The sequence below is a fragment of the Pelophylax lessonae genome (assembly GCF_965119305.1).
Source record: "Pelophylax lessonae genome assembly, chromosome: 6".
NCBI lineage: Eukaryota > Metazoa > Chordata > Amphibia > Anura > Ranidae > Pelophylax > Pelophylax lessonae.
The window spans coordinates 223362601-223387194 of record NC_138773.1 but is presented as its reverse complement, the minus strand read 5'-3'; the positions used below and the strand labels follow the sequence as shown (position 1 = coordinate 223387194).

The 24594-nt window shown below is 43.6% G+C and overlaps 1 protein-coding gene across 1 annotated transcript in view; it reads right to left on the bottom strand.

The window, feature by feature from the left end:
• Positions 1-24594, bottom strand: part of MREG (melanoregulin) — a 119354-nt gene that overhangs the window by 71557 nt on the left and 23203 nt on the right. Inside the window, exon 2 of the mRNA XM_082260914.1 lies at positions 10306-10380. Within this exon, the coding sequence (XP_082117040.1) occupies positions 10306-10380 (75 nt within the window). The remainder of the gene's footprint in view (positions 1-10305; positions 10381-24594) is intronic.

Sequence of the window (24594 nt, the reverse complement as noted above, 5' to 3'; positions counted from 1 at the left end):
GAATATGTATTAAGAAGCCATAATATCACTTTATTAGAGCAATAACCTCCCTAAGGCAACATTGGTGGAACCAGATAACCTCAACACAATTTTTAGGGAGGGGGCTTGGTTTGTGAATTACTGTATACTGTATACTTTTGTATTTTCATGTATATGACAAATTTAATTTCGTTTTTTTTTTTTGTTTGTTTTTCAGTAGTAACTAATGCCAACTCAAATTGTATATGTGTTATCTTTCTGACACCAGGCCAAGTTATGGTTGTTATAATTGCTGTGTGCCGTTCTGTCGTTGTGGTAGCCATTTTCCCATTACTTGTTTTTATTGTCATAAGGAAAGCAGCTGGAGAAAGGTGTCCCCAAGGCGAGCACAGAAAGCAATAAAGAATAGACAGAATGTTTATCTCTCCCTTACTCTATCCAGAAGTAAAAATGAATGGCTTAAAGTGGTTGTAAAGGCAGAAGGTTTTTTATCTTAATGCATTCTATGCATTAAGATAAAATGCCTTATGTGTGCAGCAGCCCCCCTCATCCCCCCTAATACTTATCTAAGGTCCATCTAGATCCAGCGATGTTGCACAAGAGACTTGGCTGTCTGGGACTCCCCGCCTCAGTGTCTGAATAACACAGGGAGCTGCGGCTTGGCTTGGGTGCCCCCATAGCAAGCTGCTTGCTGTGGGGGCACTTAACAGGAGGGAGGGGCCAGGAGTACCAAAGAGGGACCCGAGAAGAAGAAGATCTGTGCTGTTCTGTGAAAAATCACTTATTAGAGCAGGTACATATAACATGTTTATTATTTTTACCGGAAAAAAAAAAATGAGACTTTAGTATTACTTTAAGTTAGGCTTTAAACCTCACCTCAAGCGGCAGCCTGGCAGTTCACTAGGGAAGGGGGAGCATGGCTCCTGCAGGAACTAGACAATCTGAAGTGTGATAGTGGGTGCTTTTTGATGTCATAATTTGATTAAGGCCAGTTCACATCACATGTAGTCCAGTGCATTTTTATCTGCATCAAAAACACATGGAGGGTAGGCTACATGATTTCAATGGCATAGTTCACACCAGTGCAGTTAGTTCCAGGGTGTTTCAGTTCCAGAAAAAAAAGTAGAACATGCTGCATTTTTTCTGCACTGGACTGTACTGGAAGGCAGTAAAACACATCAAAAACACACCAGAATACACTGGAATGCATCAAAAATGCATAAAAAAATGCACCAGACCCCAGTACAGTGGGAAAAAAAACAGGAAAATAATGAAAAAACCGCATTACAAACACGCATGCAGAAAACAGATCTGGAGTACATTTTTGTGGTGTGAACTAGCCCTTAGTTTTAGTCATAGCCTTTTGATTAAAATGCCATTTTAGTTTTAGTCGTATTTTAGTCACCTGAACTGTTTTAGTTTTAGTCATATTTTAGTCAACTACAGTCTCCAGTACACTTTTGCTGACTAAAATCGAAATGGTTTAGTTAAATTGTACATTTTTTAAGCATTTCTCTAGAATTTCCAAACTCATTATATACTCCTGGAGTAAAAATCTAATAACATGTTATTATTTATGGTATTACGGTTTGAACATGCACTACAGACACAGATTTAGGCTGGCCATACACTATACAATTTTCTTATTCAATTTCCTTTAGATTTACCTTAAACTATGTAGTGCAAGGGCCTGGCTGACTGCATACAAATTTAAAGTGTTTAGGTTTGACCCTATATTACATGGTTTTGGTAAATCTAAATGAAAGTTGAACAAGAAAATTGTATAGTGTATGGCCAGCCTTAGACTTGGTTCACACTACGGCGATCCGACTTAGGGGGCGACCTGTGAAGTCGCGTGCACCGCGACTTCGGCACGACTTGCATGGACTTCATAAAATGAATGTCTATGCAAGTCGCTCCAGGTCACCCCGAAGTAGTACAGGACCCTTTTTCTAAGTCGGAGCGACTTGTGTCGCTCCTATTAGAACCGTTCCTGTACTACACTATGGGATGCGACGGTGCGTGACTTGTCAGGCTGACCAAGTCGCCTGACAAGTCGGACTAGTGTGAATGGAGACTTAGCCCCGGTTCACACTACTGCGTGTGCGGGGTTCGCATGTCATGTCGGAGCGCACTGCTCCGACATGACATGCGATCAGCTGTGCGGTGCGAGTTTAGCCATACAGTTTGTATGGCTAAATTCGCATCGCACCCGCAGCAAACACGCACAGGAGGCATTTTTGCTGCCGCATCAGGATCGGATCGCACAGCGGTTCACACTTGTGCGATCCGATCCTGTGCGAACTGCACGATCGCACTGCGATATGCGATCAAACTGGGGGTGTCGTTAAGATTACATTGACACCCCCAGCGGATCGCATATAGCAGTGTGAACTGCCGGGGGTGCGTGTGCGATGCGGGAACAGGCTGCGAATTCGCAGCCTTCCCGCATCGCATCAGTGTGAACCGAGCCTTAGCCATTGTGATATATAACTTCTTTATAAATAAAACCACATTTTTTAAACAAACAAAAATTTAGCTTTTTGAAAAAACGGAAGTGTAACTTTAAAATATAAAAACAAAAACTGTAAATTCTATTGGCTATAATGACATTGCACATATTACCTGAACTTATTATCAGCATTAAATATTAATAAAAAAATAAGAAAAGCCTTTTTCCTATTTTTTTTTCTTTCGGCATCTTAGTAGATGCCTCTTACTTATTCCTTTGTGGTAGTGCAGTGTTAATTTTAATGTCAAATTTCGATTTTATTTTAGTCATAGTCTTTTCACTAAAATGCCATTTTAGTTTTAGTTGTATGTTATTCATCTGAATTGTTTTGAGTTTTAGATGTATTTTAGTTGGCAAAATTAACAATGGCTGGAACCTGCCAGGGGGTAGAACTACGTCCTTCCACTCATAATATTCTAATTCATAATATGTTTGGGGAGAGGAAAAAGTTACACATCTTGGGGGGGTGGGTGTCTGTTACCACGTCGGGCCTGAAAATAAAGTGGGGGGTTGGAGAACCCTGAGCCCCAACATTCATGTCATTTTTTTTTCTTCTATAGGCAATTGATACAAGAGTGTTCTTCACTGACCACCAGTTGCCATGGCATTCTTTCTTACACTAACATTGGAGTGTATTTCCTTTCACTCATCATTAACACTAGGGAATGTCTTCCTTTACTGACCACCAGCATTTTGCAGACTGATTACCAACTTTTGGCTACTTTTTCCTACTGACAACCAATTCTGGGGCAATTTGGAGTTTGTCTCAGGCAGCAGAAGAGCCGGGGTCTCTCTTCTGCTCTCCTCTGAATTCAGATGGCAGAACCCAGACCTTCTTGCCTTTTCTGTTAGGCAGATCTCCCTTTTCTGCTCCTTACTTTGTTATGCTGATCATCATCATTTGTGATGCAAGTTTCTTCCATTGCCATTACTGTCAAACAACTGCACAGTGTACATTTTGAGCATGTACTACATCCAGATCAGTGACTTTTCTTTTGCCCCCATCTCTACTGATGTAACAATCTGAATATTCCAAGGCTGGCCCTAGGGAGGACATTCTGGTCACCATGAAATCTTTTCTAGTAGTTATCGTGACCTTGTGACTGGTATTTGTTCAGCCTTACAAAAATGTATATGCTACAGTGTTTCACAAAAGGTCAGAAGATAAATACTAATCATATTTTTTTATAAACAATTTACTATCCCAACCATGGCACTACCAGTCTGGAGCTTGCATGCTCTCCCTGTGCCTGCGTGGGTTTTCTCCGATACTCCAAAGACATGCTGGTAAGCTAATTGGCTCCTGTCTAAATCGTCCCTCGTATGTGTATGTATGAGTGCGAGTTAGGGACCTTAGATTGTAAGCTCTTTGAGTGCAGGGATTGATGTGAATGTACAACTTATATGTAAAGCGCTGTGTAAATTGAGGGCATTGTAGCACTGCCCCCTCAAGGACTGCTGGATAAAACACTCTCGGGTCCACCTGGGTTACTGTTAGCAACACTAGCATTCACAGACTTTACATCTTACGATCAGTCCAGGGGTATGTAGTTGTTTTCGATGTTTTATTTTAAATAGGGATGGGAGAAAGGAAGAGTAGGATACTCCAAATTAAACTATTCACAATGGATGAGGACTCCCGTCTTGAAATGCAGCCAGGCTTCAGATTCACCTTTAGGTCAAGTCCCTGTTCAGACGATTTGGATGGATAGATTATCTTCAGGATACCTGCCTAGTATCCCCTTTCACTCCACAGACTGACACCCATCCTCTGACTATTCTACACTGGGGTGGCCCCCTCAGGTCAGGTCCCTAGACACGATCCCCTGTACTCACGATACTATTTTTCGAGGGTCTTCAGTGTCTCTACCCCTCCAGTCAGTTCTCCTGGAACTCTGGGTTCAGTTCCTTTCCTCTGGTCCATAGGCCAGCTGCCTGTGACTGCGTGCCACTGCTACAGAGGAGGAGGCAGCAGCCACCCTCCCTCCGGGACTCTGCTCACCAGCCAAAGACCCCGCAGCACATGTGCTCCTGGCTTTTATACAGTATCCCATAATGCACTGAGACAGCCAGTCTCTACCAATCACTGGGACTGTATCAAAGCCTGTGTACACATTGATCAGGTTTCCTCCCACTGTCCAACATGCCTCCCTATTGGACCAGTGTAAAACACTATATAGACCCAATGAACCACACACTGAGCAGACCTAACTCACAGATCCTGCTCTCTGGTAGGCAGAAAGCAATATAGATTTCCCTGCTGCTCCTCTGATAGGCAGACAGCCAAAACCTATACTCTCTCACTAGCACCTACCTAGGAGGGTGCTACAGCACTATATAAGAACCTGAAATAAATAAATATAAATATAGAAGTTATTATTAAAGTAAATCTAAAGCCAAAACTTTTTTCCATTTTAGATATAGTTGGGAATGGTTAAAACTGTCCATCAGTTTTTTTTGTCATCTGTGTCCTGTTCAAAAGATTTCCCTTTGTTTCATATCCCGTAGACACAACAAGAAGTGTGGAAATCTCTTCAAAATTAGATAAATACTCTTTTAGACAGTTGTCACTGGAACATGTGTTCCTATTGGAAGATATCCCATCTATTTCTGTTTCCTTAATTCTGTTTCATACTTTTTTGTATACAGGCTTCAACTGATTCATACATATATACTGTCATTGACTCTGTGAGCCATCTTTGCCTGTCTCTGCCAGGCAATCCACAATACCTTCAGCTCCCAGATGGGACTTGTCTGATACAGCCCTGACTTGCACCTGCCTTTTTTGGGATATTTTTTGGTTGCTGCAGGGTCGGACTTGCCTACCGGGATAACGGGAAATTTCCTGGTAGGCCGGCAAGTCCCCCTGCTCTGAGGCTGGTAAAACCTGAAAGAAAAAAATGGCAGCAGCCAACCCAACATGCGCACTCGGGAAAGCCAGTACACATTCGGCTATTTCCGGGCACACGGCCCATGCGCGGTGACTTGTTGGCGCCGGGCGGCGCCATTTTTAAATGTAAGGCGCCTCACTAAAAGGTAAGTGAGACTCCTCCGCAGCCCCTGCATCTTCTCAGGAGATGCACTGCTGCAGGCATGGTACAGGAGATTCTCCAGTACCATGTCCGCAGCACTGCATCTCCTGCACTATGTCCACAGCCCTGCATCTCCTGCACTATGTCCACAGCCCTGCATCTCCAGTACCATGTGCACAGCCCTGTATCTCCAGTACCATGTCCACAGCCCTGTATCTCCAGTACCATGTCCACAGCCCTGTATCTCCAGTACCATGTCCACTGCCCTGTATCTCCAGTACCATGTCCACAGCCCTGTATCTCCAGTACTATGTCCACAGCCCTGCATCTCCAGTACCATGTTCACAGCCCTGCATCTCCTGCACCATGCCCGCAACCTTATGCATCTTTTGTACCATGTCTGCAGCCCCTGCACCATGTCCACAGCCCCTGCATCTCCTGCAACATGCCTGCAACCCCTGCATCTCCTGCACCATGCCTGCAGCCCCTGCACCATGCCCACAACCCCTGCATCTCCTGTACCATGTCCGCAGCCCCTGCACCATGCCTGCAGCCCCTGAATCTCCTGCACCATGCCTGCAACCCCTGAATCTCCTGCACCATGCCCGCAACCCCTGCATCTCCTGCATCATACCCGCAGCCCCTGCAATTCCTGCACCATGCCCGAAGCCTCTGAATCTCCTGCACCATACCAGCAACCCCTGCATCTCCTGCACCATGCCCGCAGCCCCTGCATCTCCTGCACCATGCCCGCAGCCCTTGCATCTCCTGCACCATGCCCGCAGCCCCTGCATCTCCTGAACCATGCCCACAGCCCCTGCATCTCCTGCACTATGCCTGCAGCCTCTGCATCTCCTGTACAATGTCCGCAGCCCCTGCATCTCCTGCACTATGCCTGCAGCCTCTGCATCTCCTGTACAATGTCCGCAGCCCCTGCATCTCCTGCACCATGCCCACAGCCCCTGCATCTCCTGTACCATGCCTGCAGCCCCTGCATCTTCTGCACCATGCCTGCAGCCCCTGCATCTTCTGCACCATGCCCGCAGCCCCTGAATCTCCTGTACCATGTCCGCAGCCCCTGCACCATGCCCACAACCCCTGCATCTCCTGCACCATACCCGTAGCCCCTGCATCTCCTGCACCATGCCCGCAACCCCTGCATCTTCTGCACCATGCCCACAGCCCCTGCATCTCCTGCACATGTCCACAGCCTCTGCATCTCCTGTACCGTGTCCACAGCCTCTACATCTCCTGTACCATGTCTGCAGCCTCTGACATCTCCTGTACCATGTCCGCACAGTCTATTACCATCTCCTGTACCATTTCCGCACTATTACCACTTTTGACCGGAATTCGCTCTTATAGATATATACAGTGCATTGCAAAAGTATTCGGCCCCCTTGAACTTTTCAACCTTTTGCCACATTTCAGGCTTCAAACATAAAGATATAAAACTGTAATTTTGTTTGAAGAATCAACAACAAGTGGGACACAATCATGAAGTGGAACAAAATTTATTGGATATTTCAAACTTTTTTAACAAATAAAAAACTGAAAAATTGGGCGTGCAAAATTATTCAGCCCCCTTAAGTTAATACTTTGTAGTGCCACCTTTTGCTGCGATTACAGCTGTAAGTCGCTTGGGGTATGTCTCTATCAGTTTTGCACATCAAGAGACTGAAATTTTTGCCCATTCCTCCTTGCAAAACAGCTCGAGCTCAGTGAGGTTGCATGAAGAGCATTTGTAAACAGCAGTTTTCAGTTCTTTCCACAGATTCTCAATTGGATTCAGGTCTGGACTTTGACTTGGCCATTCTAACACCTGGATATGTTTATTTGTGAACCATTCCATTGTAGATTTTGCTTTATGTTTTGGATCATTGTCTTGTTGGAAGACAAATCTCCGTCCCAGTCTCAGGTCTTTTGCAGACTCCATCAGGTTTTCTTCCAGAATGGTCCTGTATTTGGCTCCATCCATCTTCCCATCAATTTTAACAATCTTCCCTGTCCCTCCTGAAGAAAAGCAGGCCCAAACCATGATGCTGCCACCACCATGTTTGACAGTGGGGATGGTGTGTTCAGGGTAATGAGCTGTGTTGCTTTTACGCCAAACATAACGTTTTGCATTGTTGCCAAAAAGTTCGATTTTGGTTTCATCTGACCAGAGCACCTTCTTCCACATGTTTGGTGTGTCTCCCAGGTGGCTTGTGGCAAACTTTAAACGAAACTTTTTATAGATATCTTTAAGAAATGGCTTTCTTCTTGCCACTCTTCCATAAAGGCCAGGTTTGTGCAGTATACGACTGATTGTTTTCCTATGGACAGAGTCTCCCACCTCAGCTGTAGATCTCTGCAGTTCATCCAGAGTGATCATGGGCCTCTTGGCTGCATCTCTGATCAGTCTTCTCCTTGTATGAGCTGAAGGTTTAGAGGGACGGCCAGGTCTTCGTTGATTTGCAGTGGTCTGATACTCCTTCCATTTCAATATTATCGCTTGCACAGTGCTCCTTGGGATGTTTAAAGCTTGGGAAATCTTTTTGTGTCCAAATCCAGCTTTAAACTTCTCCACAACAGTATCTCGGACCTGCCTGGTGTGTTCCTTGTTCTTCATGATGCTCTCTGCGCTTTAAACGGACCTCTGAGACTATCCCAGTGCAGGTGCATTTATACTGAGACTTGATTACACACAGGTGGATTCTATTTATCATCATTAGTCATTTAGGTCAACATTGGATCATTCAGAGATCCTCACTGAACTTCTGGAGAGAGTTTGCTGCACTGAAAGTAAAGGGGCTGAATAATTTTGCACGCCCAATTTTTCAGTTTTTTATTTGTTAACAAAGTTTGAAATATCCAATACATTTTGTTCCACTTCATGATTGTGTCCCACTTGTTGTTGATTCTTCACAAAAAATTACAGTTTTATATCTTTATGTTTGAAGCCTGAAATGTGGCAAAAGGTCGAAAAGTTCAAGCGGGCCGAATACTTTCGCAATGCACTGTATATATATAAAGCCCGATGTGCTTTCATATCTGTCTTATCTATATATAATACACTCTTCATATGTGCTTTAAAATGCATTATTTACCCTTTTAGTAACAAGAAAATAATGGCCCTGGGTTGCTGTGATACTCTAGTGCCTTTTGTGGATGTGTGATTATCCTGTTCATTATTTATAGGGATTGGGGAATGCTTTTTCTTACTATATTTTCTATTTAGTTTGGCCATATTTCAGAGCTGCAATATCACCGGAGTGCCCAAAAGCACAAGGTGTGCAATACTCAGAGACATGGCCAAGGTAAGAAAGGCTGAAAGACGACCACCACTGAACAAGACACACAAGCTGAAACGTCAAGACTGGGCCAAGAAATATCTCAAGACTGATTTTTCAAAGGTTTTATGGACTGATGAAATGAGAGTGAGTCTTGATGGGCCAGATGGATGGGCCCGTGGCTGGATTGGTAAAGGGCAGAGAGCTCCAGTCCGACTCAGACGCCAGCAAGGTGGAGGTGGAGTACTGGTTTGGGCTGGTATCATCAAAGATGAGCTTGTGGGGCCTTTTCGGGTTGCCAGTTTCTGGAAGACACCTTCTTCAAGCAGTGGTACAGGAAGAAGTCTGCATCCTTCAAGAAAAACATGATATTCATGCAGGACAATGCTCCATCACACGCGTCCAAGTACTCCACAGCGTGGCTGGCAAGAAAGAGTATAAAAGAAGAAAAGCTAATGACATGGCCTCCTTGTTCACCTGATTTGAACCCCATTGAGAACCTGTGGTCCATCATCAAATGTGAGATTTACAAGGAGGGAAAACAGTACACCTCTCTGAACAGTGTCTGGGAGGCTGTGGTTGCTTCTGCACGCAATGTTGATGGTGAACAGATCAAAACACTGACAGAATCCATGGATGGCAGGCTTTTGAGTGTCCTTGCAAAGAAAGGTGGCTATATTGGTCACTGATTTGTTTTTGTTTTGTTTTTGAATGTCAGAAATGTATATTTGTGAATGTTGAGATGTTATATTGGTTTCACTGGTAAAAATAAATAATTGAAATGGGTATACTGTATATTTGATTTTTGTTAACTTGCCTAATAATTATGCACAGTAATAGTCACCTGCACACACAGATATCCCCCTAAAATAGCTAAAACTAAAAACAAACTAAAAACTACTTCCAAAAATAGTCAAAATAGTCAGCTTTGATATTAATGAGTTTTTTGGGTTCATTGAGAACATGGTTGTTGTTCAATAATAAAATTAATCCTCAAAAATACTCATTTGCCTAATAATTCTGCACTCCCTGTATAAGTGACAGGGACACAAAGCTTGGGGAGCACCAGGAGAGGACCCAGGACTACAACAAATCCATACATTTTAAAAGTGGGGTATGCCAGTACACTACAGTGATTGCACTAAACTAACTTAACACACTATCCACTAACTACCTGCCTAATCCCTATTGTAACACACTATACACGGCTGCTGTGTAAGCAGCCTTATATAGTGTGGGGCATGGACTTAGCCCCTGAGCCATGATTGGTTAAAGGCACCCTGACTTTGGCCAATCATGGCTCTGACAGGACATTGTGCTGTGATTGGCAAAAGCATACAGGTCAGGTGCATGCTTTGGCCAATCATCAGCAATCAATGCACTGCAACAGCGCAGTGCATTATAAGGTGCTTATCAGCAGGCGAACTTTCCACCGAGCACCCCATTTGTTTGTGTGTTCGACTCGAACATAGAGCCCATCCCTAGTTGAGATCCACTAACAAAAACTTACCAGAAGGAGCATTGCTGCATAAGCTTTTGCTGATGAGTTGTTTGGGAACTTGAAGTGCATCATGAAGGTGAAAACCTAAAATGAAATAAATACAAATAATTGTGTAAGATTACAATCACGGTTCTATATTTGGCCTTTTGTAGAAACAAAATTATCTTTAAATGTAGTCAGACAAGTTAACAAACCATACAAAAAGCAATATTTGTAAATATTGGGTCCAATGCAAAACTCTTTTGGCTATTTTAAAGGGTTAATGCTTGAGTTATGTGGACATGTTGGCCAAACTGTATTACTGTCAAGGTGCCAGGAAACCAGACCACATGGGAATTCAGGTAAAATAAAGCAGTTTATTGAAGCAACCAACAATAAACGTACAGCAAGAGTGAGGAAGCAAAATCAGGAACAAGCCGGGGTCAAGTCTAGAAGCGGGTAGTCATCCAAGCTGGGGTCGAGTCCAGAAGCGGGTAGTCTGCCATTGCTGGGTCATCTGCCGATGCAGGGTCAAGAGCCAGGAGAGTCGTCAGCCAAGCCAGGTCATACACAGAGGAACATGGAGAACAGAAGACTGCTAGCAGAGATGCACCTTGGAGCACAAACGCAAGGGCAAGGAGGACTGCAACTCATCAGGTGATAGATATAGTCAGGTGTGCAGCATCATCACTGTGTGACACCCTGGCAGCAGGCAAGTAATAATGCAATCAAAGTTTATAAGAGGCAGCAGTCTGCACATTTCCAAGATGGCTGCCAACAGGAGGGCAAGGTAAGACCTTGACAATGGCGTAGGTTCAAGGCAAATCCAGAAAGTTGGTCAATACAAAAAAAAAGAATCCATGAACCAAAGTCAACCTTTCTGCTTCAAAAATGTAATTTAATCTTCAATCCAAAAAATCCCAGATGATCTGGAAAATGAGAAGACCCTCTGCATAGTCACTAAACAGTACCTTTTTCATACTATAATAGCAAATACTTAACCATATGTAATAAAGCACAGTCTACTGTTTATGCAGTTTGTAATGCCCAGTGTACTAAATTGTGTAGCTTCAGTGTAAACATTTCTTTTTGACTTGAATCATTTTCTTTATCAGGATTAGAGGTGGGAAGGCCTGGGAAAAAAAAACTGAAAAATTGGGAAAAACAGGGTTTTTATCCTGTTTTTTTTTCAAAGCAGTTTTTTGTTGTTTTTTTTTTCTGTAAACATTTTTTAAAAAAGTGTGGAATATGTCCTTTCACAATGATAAGTAATATATCTAACACATGGTATTCAAACTATATAACAAGAAGACCTTCATTTGAAATGATTGCAAATTCTCTCTCAGCTGAAGCCAAGCAAATCCTGGAATACAATTCAAGTAACACTGTACTTCTCAATGCAGTTCTCAAACAAGAAAAATATGCATATCTGCCACTAGGGGGCACTGCAGAGGAAAGGTTACTGTTTAATTTGCTTATGGGCTCCATCTTGTACCTCCTACAGTTGGGTGAATATTGGGATACAGTAGATGATAGTTTCTATTCTCTAAAAGGAGCTCCTAAACTGTGGGTCATGACACACTGGTGGGTCACAAGCTGCCTTTGAGAGCGGTTGTGTAGTAGGTATGGTCAGGGCTGCCCAGGCATCGGCAGCGCACTGTGCTACAAGGAGCAGGCGGCGCCTTGAGCTCCACTGACACTCCGACCCCGCCCCTTGCCGTGCATGCTGTGTTCTGTACTGGAGGCGGCTCCTCGGGGTAGGAGTCGGACTGCACAGTGGAGCCATTATCAGAGTGCAGCAACAGATTGGAGCTGAGCTGGCCAGGACCAGTCATCAGGTAGGTCTTTCTTCTCCCTTGGCTTTAGACTGAGTTTAAAAATCCTGACTGAGTTTAAAAACCCTGACCAATTCAGGCTGTGGCTTTATTTTTTAGAGAGCAGCATGGGCCACCAGACGTCCAGACCAGACACTGCTTGATGGCTTATTTTAGGCCTGGTTCACATGTATGGGGGTTGGCGGCCCACATTTGCACAGGCATAGCAGCCCATTTATTTGAATGGGCTGCTATGCCTGCATTTTCAGCAGAAAAAAGGTGCATGCAGAATTTAAAAAGTGCAGTGGCCTTGAAATCCATCCTGCTTTTGCACCATGCGACTTACCTGCAGTTCCTGCACACGCAAACTGTGTTTTTAAATGCTGGGCCCACGTATATAAAAACGCAGAAAGCTTGTCAGTGCAGAAACTGCAGGTAAATCGCATGGTGCAAAAGCAGGATGGATTTCAAGGCTACTGCATTTTTTTAAATGCTGCATGCACCTTTTTTCCTGCGGAAAACGAGGGCATAGCAGCCCATTCAAATCAATCGGCTGCTATGCCTGTACAAATGTGGGCCGCCAACCCGCATACATGTGAACCAGGCCTAAAGCAGTAGTAAAGTAATTTACAAATGAAAACACTGGTCCCCCTGCAGGTTTAACCACTTCTGGATCGGAAGGATTTGCCCCCTTAATGACCAGGCCATTTTTTTGCGATTCGTCACAGTGTTACTTTATCTGACAATTGCGGGGTCGTGTGATGCTGTACCTAAATAAAATTGATGTCCTTATTTTCCCACAAATAGAGCTTTCTTTGGTGGTATTTGTTTATAATAAATTGAAAAGTAGTAAATTGATATTTTTATTTAATATCCCCCTCCCTTTAAAATATGCATTATTATTATTATTATTATTTGCATTTATATAGCGCCAACAAACTCTGTAGTGCTTTACAATATTCAATTACAGTAAAACAACATCTGTGGCGCTAAACCTTGAAATACAATCCCAAATAAATGAGAAAAGAACAGCAGTCCATAAAGGTGCATCCCACACTTGTAAAAGGATGAGGCAGCTTCAGAACCGAAATACCACCACCGGACAGCACACCAATCACCACTCCTTACCAGCTGCAATGGATCCCCATAACAGAGATCTCACAAGCCCCTCTATATACGATTGAGAACCAGATGATCCCGCTCTCCAATCCCGGGCAAGCAGATTTGGTAGATGGTATATGCAAAAAAAGAGCAGGACACTAACATAGCGTAGACTGCTATTTATTTTAATTTGCACATGAGTGGGTAACACTTACAAGATAAAAAGAAGTAACTCGCATCTCTCAAAGTGGTGTATGGTCCTCCCTGGATGTTTACTGGGCGTTCAATGCATGGATAACCAAGGAAATGGCCGCCGTGTCTCCTCCACGCTATGGTGAGCGTCACCTCGAGCGCCACCCGACGTACGTTTCGTCCCACAAGGACGTCGTCAAGGGGTGCGGCCTCAAGGAGCGCTCCTACCATATGTAGCCACGGAGGAGGGCGGGACGCAAGCAGACACCCTACGGCCGGATATCAGAGGTGCGTTCCATTCACCGGAAACATCGCCCCGCCGGAAGGGGAAGAGAGGACCATGGCAACAACTGGGGGATCGAAAAAATGTTTCCGGTGAATGGAACGCACCTCTGATATCCGGCCGTAGGGTGTCTGCTTGCGTCCCGCCCTCCTCCGTGGCTACATATGGTAGGAGCGCTCCTTGAGGCCGCACCCCTTGACGACGTCCTTGTGGGACGAAACGTACGTCGGGTGGCGCTCGAGGTGACGCTCACCATAGCGTGGAGGAGACACGGCGGCCATTTCCTTGGTTATCCATGCATTGAACGCCCAGTAAACATCCAGGGAGGACCATACACCACTTTGAGAGATGCGAGTTACTTCTTTTTATCTTGTAAGTGTTACCCACTCATGTGCAAATTAAAATAAATAGCAGTCTACGCTATGTTAGTGTCCTGCTCTTTTTTGCATATACCATCTACCAAATCTGCTTGCCCGGGATTGGAGAGCGGGATCATCTGGTTCTCAATCGTATATAGAGGGGCTTGTGAGATCTCTGTTATGGGGATCCATTGCAGCTGGTAAGGAGTGGTGATTGGTGTGCTGTCCGGTGGTGGTATTTCGGTTCTGAAGCTGCCTCATCCTTTTACAAGTGTGGGATGCACCTTTATGGACTGCTGTTCTTTTCTCATTTATTTGGGATTGTATTTCAAGGTTTAGCGCCACAGATGTTGTTTTACTATTTTTTATGATCTGTATTGTTCCAGATTAGTGTGGCTGCTTTTCCTGCCATAGATTTTATTGTTTGTTATCCTTAGCGCAGCAATATTGTGTTTTAATATTCAATTACAAGCAAGTGGGTCCCGAAAAATAACTGTATTCAGAAGTGAGTCTCAGCCCAAAAAAGCTTTAATTGACAGGTAAGAGGATGAATTTGTCTGACAAATTTGTTTTTTCTTTATAACCTTTAAATGATTCCTATTAATGTTCTCCACTGTCACTGCATAATTATTACCTATAGTCTGCTCAGTAAATTGTTTTTTCTTTTGCTCCTTTCAGTAAAATAGTTAGACCAACTTCTAGAGTTTGGAAGGATTTCCACTGTGCAATTTCTGCTGCAAAGCTGCAATTTGCAAATATTGTGAAAATAAATATTCATTTCCAAATGCTACAAAACACATCCTGGCATGCCAGAGGTGACATTAAAATACTTAATTTAATAAAAAGATGAGGACCAGATTGAAAGTGCAAGTAGCTATTCCCTCCAAAGTTCTCATTCCAGAACACTCTTTCTGCTGCTTCTGGATCATCACAAAGTGTTTCTTCACCAGCAGCATCTTCAAGTAAGGAAGTGTTACAATCCACGGCCTATAATACAGAATCCCTTAATTTACAGAGAAAATTACACCTGGAAAGCAGGTGAACATTGATCAAGCTCTTCATAGAGCAATATATGCTTCTGAATCAGCATTGTCAATAACTGAAAATGCATATTGGCAGGAACTTTTAAATTATTATGAGGGAAAGGTGGGTGGTTACCTGTTCTCGGGTATAGTTGAAATGTTCTTAACATATACAGTCCTTGTTATTCAATTTGTAAAAAACAAATGTAATTTTAAATGTAGCACTACTCCCTTAGGAGCTGCTGGTTATGGTTTCCCCTGGGTTACCATTAGCAACAGCATGACCGTTCAACATTTTCCCAAGTGTTTTAGCTCAGTCAGGAAACAGTCCAGTAGCTTTGGTTTTTGTGTTTTTATTGAGAACTTGGGTAGGAGAAGGGAATGAGTGGGATACTCCAACTTATATAACTACGCACAATCTGCTGGGACGACTGAATATTGCTGAATGCGGAAAAAGGCTGCTGCTTCACCTTGTCAGTAGCGGTGAAGAAGTAGTTAATGAACTATTGTGATAAACTTGACTGTACTGCAGAACACTCTTCAGGGTCATTCCTGGCACCCCCTGGTCCCTATTCTTCACGGTTATCTATACAGCACCCCCTTTTCAGTAATACTCTCTGTGTGATCTAGCTCTTTGATCCCCTGACTTCACTGGAGTGGTCCCTCTTCCTGGCCAGACCATTTGGCAGATCTCCTGGTACTCATGGACACTGTTTTTCCCGAGAGACTCTGCCAGCAGCTCCACTGTCAGCACTCTGGATCCTCTGCAGCTCAGCTCCACACCTGGTTCACTAGGCCGACTGCCTAAGACCACTTTCCTCTCACACTGCAGGAGGAGAGACAACCATCCACCTCCTCCTGGGACTCTGCTTCTCGCCAAAGACGCACTATCACATATCCGCTCAGTATTTATGATCAATCCCAGGATGCATTGCAGGAATGCCCTCCCACTGGGACTGTCATAAAACCTGATGTGCCACTGGCTGGGTTTTTCTCCACTGTCCAACAAGCTTCCTTATTAGTTGCAGTGGGGACACTCCCTCAGACCCAGTGAATCACACCTGAAAACATGTGACAGGCAAACTAATAGATCAGGCTCCCCTGATAAGCAGCAGAAGCTTTTTTCCTAGCACCTACCTAACTAGGAGGGTGCTACTTAAAAAGCAAGTTTAGCTTATTTACTGAATAAGCTGTACTTTTTTTATCAAGCATAATACTTTTATATACAATGCATTTCATGTCCTCAGTGTAACAAAACAACTTTAAGTTTGTAAAACTAGTCCATGCTGGTTTTTTTTTTTTTTAATTTTTCCAAAATGTTAATTTTTTTCTAGGCAAAAAACAGTGGGAAAAATTTTTTTTCACATGGCTTCAAAATTCCCAGAAATGTTACATTTCTATTTAGGATTTTATCGCTGCCTGTGTACCTGTTGGTCAGCTGGGCAGAAGACAACCCTCCACCATTCTATCCAAAACAAAAAATACCTAGTTAGAGTTCCACGGTAATCTAATTACATATGGTTTGAACCATGCTTTGCCACATATGTGACCATGCAGTAATAGTATTCAATAACAGGCATCCCAACCTGAAAAAAATAATTTCAGGGAGGTGGCAAACTAATTTCAGGGAGGTGGCACTCACCCCCCCCCCCCGCACTGGTTGTTAATAACAACTACAGTAGTTATTAAAAAACATATTGCAACAATTTACACACGCTAAAGCACATACCTTTTCTACTTATTTTGCAGACTGCTGGCGGGTACTGCTGGTGTGGTTACTGCTGGCGGGTGCTGCTGGTGGGTAATGCTGGGGGTTACTGCTGGCGGTTACTGCTGGGGGGTACTGCTGGTGGGTACTGCTCGCGGTTACTGCTGGCGGTTACTGCTGGCGGGTACTGCTGGTGAGTACTGCTGGCGGGTATTGCTGTAGGTTACTGCTGGTGGTTACTACTGGTATGTACTGCTGGTGGTTACTGCTGGTGAGTATTGTTGGCGGTTACTGCTGGTGGGTACTGCAGGCGGTTACTGCTGGTGGGTACTGCTGGCTGTTATTGCTGGCTGGTACTGCTGGCTGTTACTGTTGGTGGGTACTGCTGGCGGGTACTGCCGGTGAGTAATGCTGTTGAATACTGCTGGCACTGCTGGAGGTTATGTGGGTAATCATGCTGGCGGGTACTGCTGGAGGAAGTAGCGGCTGCAGTAGAGAGCAGAGCCGCTGCTTCCTTTATGGCTCCTGTTTCGGGCGGGGTGCAATTGATATCACTCTGCCTGTGACAGAGCCAGAACTACAATGGAAGCAGCGGCTCTGCCACTGACATCCTGACAGCGGCTCTGTCACTGAGACAGACATCCTAAGTCTCCAGCGACAGCCGGGAGATTGCAGGGCACTTGCGGGTGGCCGTGAGCCGCCAGCCAAAGGCGGGAAACTTGGGATGTCTGAAATAACCACACAGTCAATCATTATTACACCATTCTGCTTTCAACTCTAGCTGACCATTTTTGTCAGCATCAATATTGTAAGGCAGGAACAGAAAATATTATCTGTTAAAGGAAGTGTGAAGAACGAAAACTTCTACACTTGCTGCCGACCACTAAAATCATTTGACTCAGAACTCCTTCTGTTACCAACACTGAAGAGCAAATTTGCTGATTTCCAATGGATGTTGTATTTTTCTTCAGAGTGAGGTTGTAAGGACAGCAAAAGAAAGCTAAACAACTTCATGTATTGCTAGCCTAGTGATGGCCATACACATACCAGAAATCTTGTTCAGTATAATGGCTGTTTAGAATCACGACTTTAAGAACAAATTTTACATTAAAAAAGGGTGGTTGAATTAATGTGTTTTCCTGTGCTGTGTTAAGGGGTTGTTTTGAAAGAAAGATCATTTAAAAAAATGTAATATTTGACCAGTCAGTCATTTGTTGCTACATACTGTATATGGTTAGTATAAAGCCTTGTAAGCATGGACTTCAGCTTGTATTAAATGTGTGAAGTGAACAGTAATAGGAGTGCTGTGTGTCATTTATAAAACAGCTTTAATAAGCTTTTAAGAAGCACAGCACCCATTGTACTTTCGACCCACTTGAATGTAAGCACGACAGGTTTTGTAGAGCACAGCACTATGGTTGTGTTTCAACTTCCCTCTTCTGAAGGCCATTCACAAAGTGAAGCCTTGGGCTCTATGGGGTTGATTTACTAAAGTTAAACATGCAAATGGGGAAGATGCAAGAAAAAAAAAAAACAGCCTTTTTGCTTGCACATGATTGAATGATAGAAATCAGCAGAGCTTTATCTAATTTCAAAGCTTCCCCTCAGATCTAGCGCAACTGTACTTGCGGGTGCACTTGAAATGCACAGTTTATTTGCCTTTAGTAAATCAACTTCAGGGGGATTGATTTACTAAAACTGAGGAGTGCAAAATCTGGTGCAGCTCTGCATGGTAACCAATCAGCTTCTAACTTCAATTTGTTCAATTAAACATTGACAAAAACCTGGAAGCTGATTGGTTTCTATGCAGAGCTGCACCCGATTTTGCACTCTGCAGTTTTAGTAAATGAACACCAATGGTTTATAACATGGAGGAGAGGGAGGCAGAGACATGACCATAGTGCTGGAGTCTATGAGACCTTTAACGCTAACATTTGAGCAGTCCTGAGGTACAGTATTTGCTTAATATGGAATTCTGCATGATGAGGGTGTTTTTTTGTGGAAGAGACTGTGCAAAGCTGGCCATAAAAGCGGGAAATTTTTGAGCCTACTTACGCTAAAAAGGGTGACATTTTTTTCTGTGGGTAACCCTATTGGCAACACATAGATTGACTTTTCAATTGTCTTTTATTGAAGGAGCAAGGTGGAAAATTGTCAGCTGAACAATGCCCAATCAGCTGCAATCACTGTTCAGGATTCTAACAGCCGGTTGGATCAGCCATCTGAATACAAAAACCTGCAGCAGCACATTTGTCCAACCACACTGTTAGTATAGATGGTGTCTGTTAGATTTTTATTTTGTTCAGCACACAAGCTGATGCAGTGGCATCTTAAGAGCATTATAGGCCCCCGGGCAATGCAGTGCACTGGGACCCAAGAGAATAAAAATGCAAATCATTGATAAGGCGATATTTATGGGTACAGCAGTACCAGGCTAGTGACAGCTTCCAAGTTGGGGGGCTGGGTCCGGTGAATATACACACAGGAGTCAGACTCGATTGTCCTGTGTGTGCCTGTTCCCGTTGAGGCGGACAGGCATTCCTGCAGTTGCAGGGTCCCCCTTCATGATCCAAGTGGCCTGACAGCAGCGCAGGGCTGACGGACACTTGCCACCTGCTAAGTTCAGCGGTGCAATGCATACAGGAATCAGGACTAATGCTTGACTGGGGCTGGGTCGCTGGGCATGTGGGGCCACCCAGGCAAGTGGGGCCCCCGGGCAACCGCCCAGCGTGCCCATTCGGTAAGATGGCCCTGAGCTGATGAAATAAATCTATAAATGTATAGTAAGCCTAACCCCTTGAACACTGTTAATTTTTTTTTTTTTTTTTTTTAGATTGGGGCTGCGTTAAAAGCTTTAAGAAAAGTTGCTCAAAGTTTTGCAAAATGCTTTGTAAAAGCTTGCTGTACACGCTGCATTTATACAGGTGGATGTCCATGTGTAAAAGGCTGAGCTAAAGCAGGTAAATCGGTGAGTTGCTAGTTATTGGCCACGAGGGAAGTAAAGTGGATTTCCACTGATTGTAGAAATCATATTTAAATGTTATTTATTAGTTATGGTTTTTATGATGTTCTGCTGTCACTGCATTCTGAAAGTTGTAACACTATGTTTGTTTAGGGCTTTTTTCTCATTAAGTGCAGGTACTCTACCTTCCGAAAAATCACCCTTGCATCTGCCCCTACCTACTTCAATGCACTGTCCCTTTAATGATAACAGGAAAGGAAGCAAAATAGATCAACCATCTTTCGCAACAATACATCCCTCCCAGGAACAATAGATCCCCACAGCAACTATAGACACCTCCAGCAACAATAGATCCACCCAGGAACAATACCCCCTCCAAAGGAACATCAGATCACCCACCAGCAATGAGAGATCCACCCCAACAACAGTAGTTCCCCCAGAACTAAAAATAGCCCCCCAGCCATAACAGATTCCCCACCAGCAACAACACACCACACCACACCCAACATCACTACACCCCCAGGCAAAAGTTTATCCTCCTCAGAAGCAATAGCCCCCCCCCCCCCCCAGGAAAAACAGATCCCCCAGCATCCCCAAGCAACCATTGCCAGTATATACATTCATTCAGTGTTGGAAGGCCAGAACTGGGTACCACTGTTTTCTTGTTAAAAAAAATCCCTGTGTTTACTCATCTTTTTACATTTTATTTTTCTAACACAACAGCTCCTTGATTACCACTAATTCAGATAATATGTCATACTGGAGGGTTAGGAGGTACACAATTTTACCTTTCATGTGAACTTAGCCTTCACATACAACTCCAGCCAAAATTTCCATTGGGAAGACTAGCTGAAACATGTACATTAACATACCTGTCAGCCATCAGATATGAATGGATATGCTGAGTAAAATATCCCAGTACACACCTACACATTCCATGTGTAGTGCCCTCCTAGGTACAGTAGGTGATAGAGTGAGTGTATACCGTTTTTGGTTCTCTGCTTAACAGGGAGACAGTCAGGTAAATTTAAGTGTTGTCTGCTTAATAGAGAGCTGTGATTGTTTAGTTAGATCTGCTCAGTGTGCTTAGGTGCTGCTCATGTTGTCTTGAAAGTTTCACACTAATCCATTAGCTATGGAGTATATTGGACAGTGGGTGGAAACCTGGTAGATGAGAGCATTGATGTCTGTACAGCCTTGGCCAATTAGAAGGGGATGTGCCCCAAGACATGCTGGGTACCTGTATTTATATCTGAAGAGCACATGGGCTTGTGGGCCAGTCTACCTCTACAGAGAGAGGTCCAGGTGGGGAAGGGGATGCTGCCTCTCCCCAGCACAGGCTGCCATGCGGCCTCACGTGGTCGACCTGAGGGCCTGAAACATTGAAGTTGCAACCCATGGTTCTTATGAAGGTTGACTGAGGGAGGATACCTGTGGATCTTGTTTGGTACCACTGAAGAGGGCTGCCGTGTGTGCTTCAGGAGCCTTGTGAGGACAGACTCCCACAGGGGATCCCTAGGACTTGTGCTGTTAGATCCCCCTGGGTACTAGAAGTCATTTACTGGGAGGCAAAGTTTACTGAGTTCCTTCAGCTACAAAGGGACTTTTTCATTCCATACAGGTGCTGTATGGTCCTGCTACACAGTTCTATTGAGAGAGTTGTCCAAACCTGTGAATAGTTCATTTGGAGTATCCTACTGAATTCCTTCTCCTATCCAAGTTCTCCAAATAAAATACAAAAAAAAATCCCCTAGACTGGTCATTGAAGATAATGAGTGGAGGAGTGTGTGCACTTGAATGTGAAAATACCCTGTATCTGGCTGTGGATTAATCAGAGGGAGGCCCAGGCAAACCTATATTCAAGCGACTCAAGTGGGGGAACTGCTACACATGCTCATTCCATTGGCAAAGCACTGCATTGCACCAACTTGAACATTGCTTATCATGCTAAGCCATTCATGTGAACCCCTCCTTCCATGAATGAAACTGCCATGTGGGGCAGAGGTTAAAAAACACAGGCACTGATTGCTTTCCTGCAGCCTAACAGATACTCCTTACGTTAACATATGTTACATTACAGAATGTGGAGTACACTTTCTCCCGGAATTATCATCTGATGTGGAAACATAAATATTACCATCTGAAAATTTATAGATATAGTATCATCAAGTGGATGTCATTAGTCTGGGCTGCCAGATGACTACATTCCATAAAAGACACTGTTATTTAGCTCTGCTTGTAGACATCAGCATTCCTCTGCTGCTTATGTATAAGCTGTAAGCCACTTTCTCGTTGTTCAACTTTTCACTTTTAATAAATTTCACATACAGTTTTACACAATGGGAATATTTTGGTTTATTTCTATGTATGTCATGCTGGGGAACTACCTAGCATGACTTAGAGCGTTCCTATTGAAAAGGAAGAAAGGTGTTGAGGTGCAGAGAGGACTTCCACCCCAAGGGATATCTTTCCATACTGTGTTTGTGACTTATAATTTAGAGTGCATTTTCTGTGGTAAGGAGCCATTTTTTTATCACATGGTGGAGGCGCACCTGGATGATTCACCTTTTTCGTTTGATATTCACAATAAAGGTATATATTGGACTTATGTTGAACACCAGGTATCTTTCATCCCTTTGGAGTGAATAATAAGTTTCATCATTGGGCTGTCATCACTTATTGGACTTTATTTTTTCTTTTGATGATTTTATTTGATTTTTTTATATATATTTCATTTATTACTATTTTATGTTAGTGCAGGAATTTTGTATTATGCTATGTACTGTATATAAAAGCATGCAGAAAAGTGATATTAGAAAATTGATTACATTTATATGGGAACCCTTAGCCAACCAGCAAGGGGGAAAATCACCACCCATAGGAGTTTTTTTCCTTTTTATAGGGGTTAGAGTCATTAATTAAAGCAAATCTGTAGTGAAACAAATGGGGGCTGCCATTACTGACCACCTTCTAAAAATGCTAGTTATTTAGCTGTCTGTGAATTGGCTTCAATACTTTTTGAGTCACTGATCTAGAATAAATATGCAACAGGTTAAGGCAGGGTAAAGTTAGAACTGCTGATCTAAATACTCTGGGTAAGTTACATAGAAAGAATTGAAGTCTTTGGATCGCAACAACAAACCAGACAACTTGAATTTACAAAAGGAGACGTGTGCAATGTTAGGCTACAAGATTTGTCAGTGCAGGTTGCAATTAATGGGATCAAACCCCCCAGCCTCCCATCCATTCTTTAGAGGGCATTTAAAAAAAGCCTAAACAATTGACCTCCAGAAGATTTACCCCCCTTTTATGACCAGGCCATTTTTTGCGATACGGCACTGTGTTACTTTAACTGACAATTGCATGGTCTTGCGACACTGTGCCCAAACAAAATCAATGTCCTTTTTTTTTCCCCTACAAATATATTCAATTCTACATTGTGTTTCAGTTATGTCTTACTTACTTCTGTTAATTAGAACACTTTTGAAGTTTGCAAACTTACTTTTCGAAAATTCCTCATATTTACTTCCTTGAATTCTGTGACACATAATCACTATGCTCTGTGGGTATTGTACTGCTGTGTCACACTTTTCACAGAGCCATGTAAACAAGGCAGACCGCTGTTCTGTCAAGGAGGAAAATAGAGATCTTGTGTTTCAGCTAACCTGAAACACAATCTCTCTTTCCTCTAGTGCACAGGTGTCAAACACAAGGCCCGTGGGCCGAATGCGGCCCCCCAGGCCATTTCATAAGGCCCCCGCACCTCTACTGCAGCTTCGGCACCCCTCTTGTCTCTGCCCCCATCTTGTCTGAGTAATGGGCAGCAGAGAGGACAGAACTCCTTTGCCAGATCCTGCACTCCTCTGTGCAGCTGCAAAAAGGCTCGTCTTTGCCCCCCCCCTATTCTCAGCAGTCTGCAGCAGAGAGGAGAACACAATTTCTCCTACGAATCCTGCACCTCTCTGTGCAGCCGCAACACTACCTTGCCTTTGCCTCCCCTGGTCTCCGCATTCAGCAGACTCTGGAAACTGACTCCAACCCTCCTTTGGTTCTTCTCCAGACCATGTACTTCTTCCCAGATCCACCCGCATCTTCTTCCTGGCAGCAGCACAAGGTAAGGGGGTGCATTGTGATGTAAGGAAGGGAGGGTGACTCTTGACTTCTCATGTAAGGGGGCATGGGGTGCTTTGGACATCTAATCCTACAGATATAACCGGCCCTTTGAGGGCAACCATAATGCTGATTCGGCCCATGATGAAATTGAGTTTGACACTCCTGCTCTAGTGCATCCATTCCCACTACAGTTAGAAAGCACTCCCTAGGAGCACACGTAACCCCTTGATCACCCCTAGTGTTAACCCCTTCCCTGCCAGTGTCATTTATACAGTTACAGTGAATTTTATTTAGCACTGATCACTGTATTGGCAGAAAGTAAAAAATATTGTTTTTTTTATTCAAAATTGTGGTTCTTATTTTTGTTTATAGTGCAACAAATAGAAACTGCAGAGGTGATCAAATACCACCAAAATAAAAAGCTCTATTTGTGGGGAAAAAAGACATCAATTTTATTTGGGTACAGAGTCGCACGACCGCTCAATTGTCAATTAAAGCAACGCAGTGCCGTATCCCAAAAAATCGTCAGGTCATTAAGGGGGTAAAACCTTCTAGAGCTGAAGTGGTTAAATCGCTAAATTATTTAACATTGTTTGAATGCAAATTGTAACCCCTCCATTGCTGGTACTGCATGAATAATCCAGACATTGCTATTTGCAGAGCTCCAGAAGCTAGTTAATAGGATTGGTTAGGTTAGCTCGTCCCTAAGCAGAATTTTTCCTGAGTGCAGCAGTTATTTATGAATTGGATTGACCCTTTTCTAAA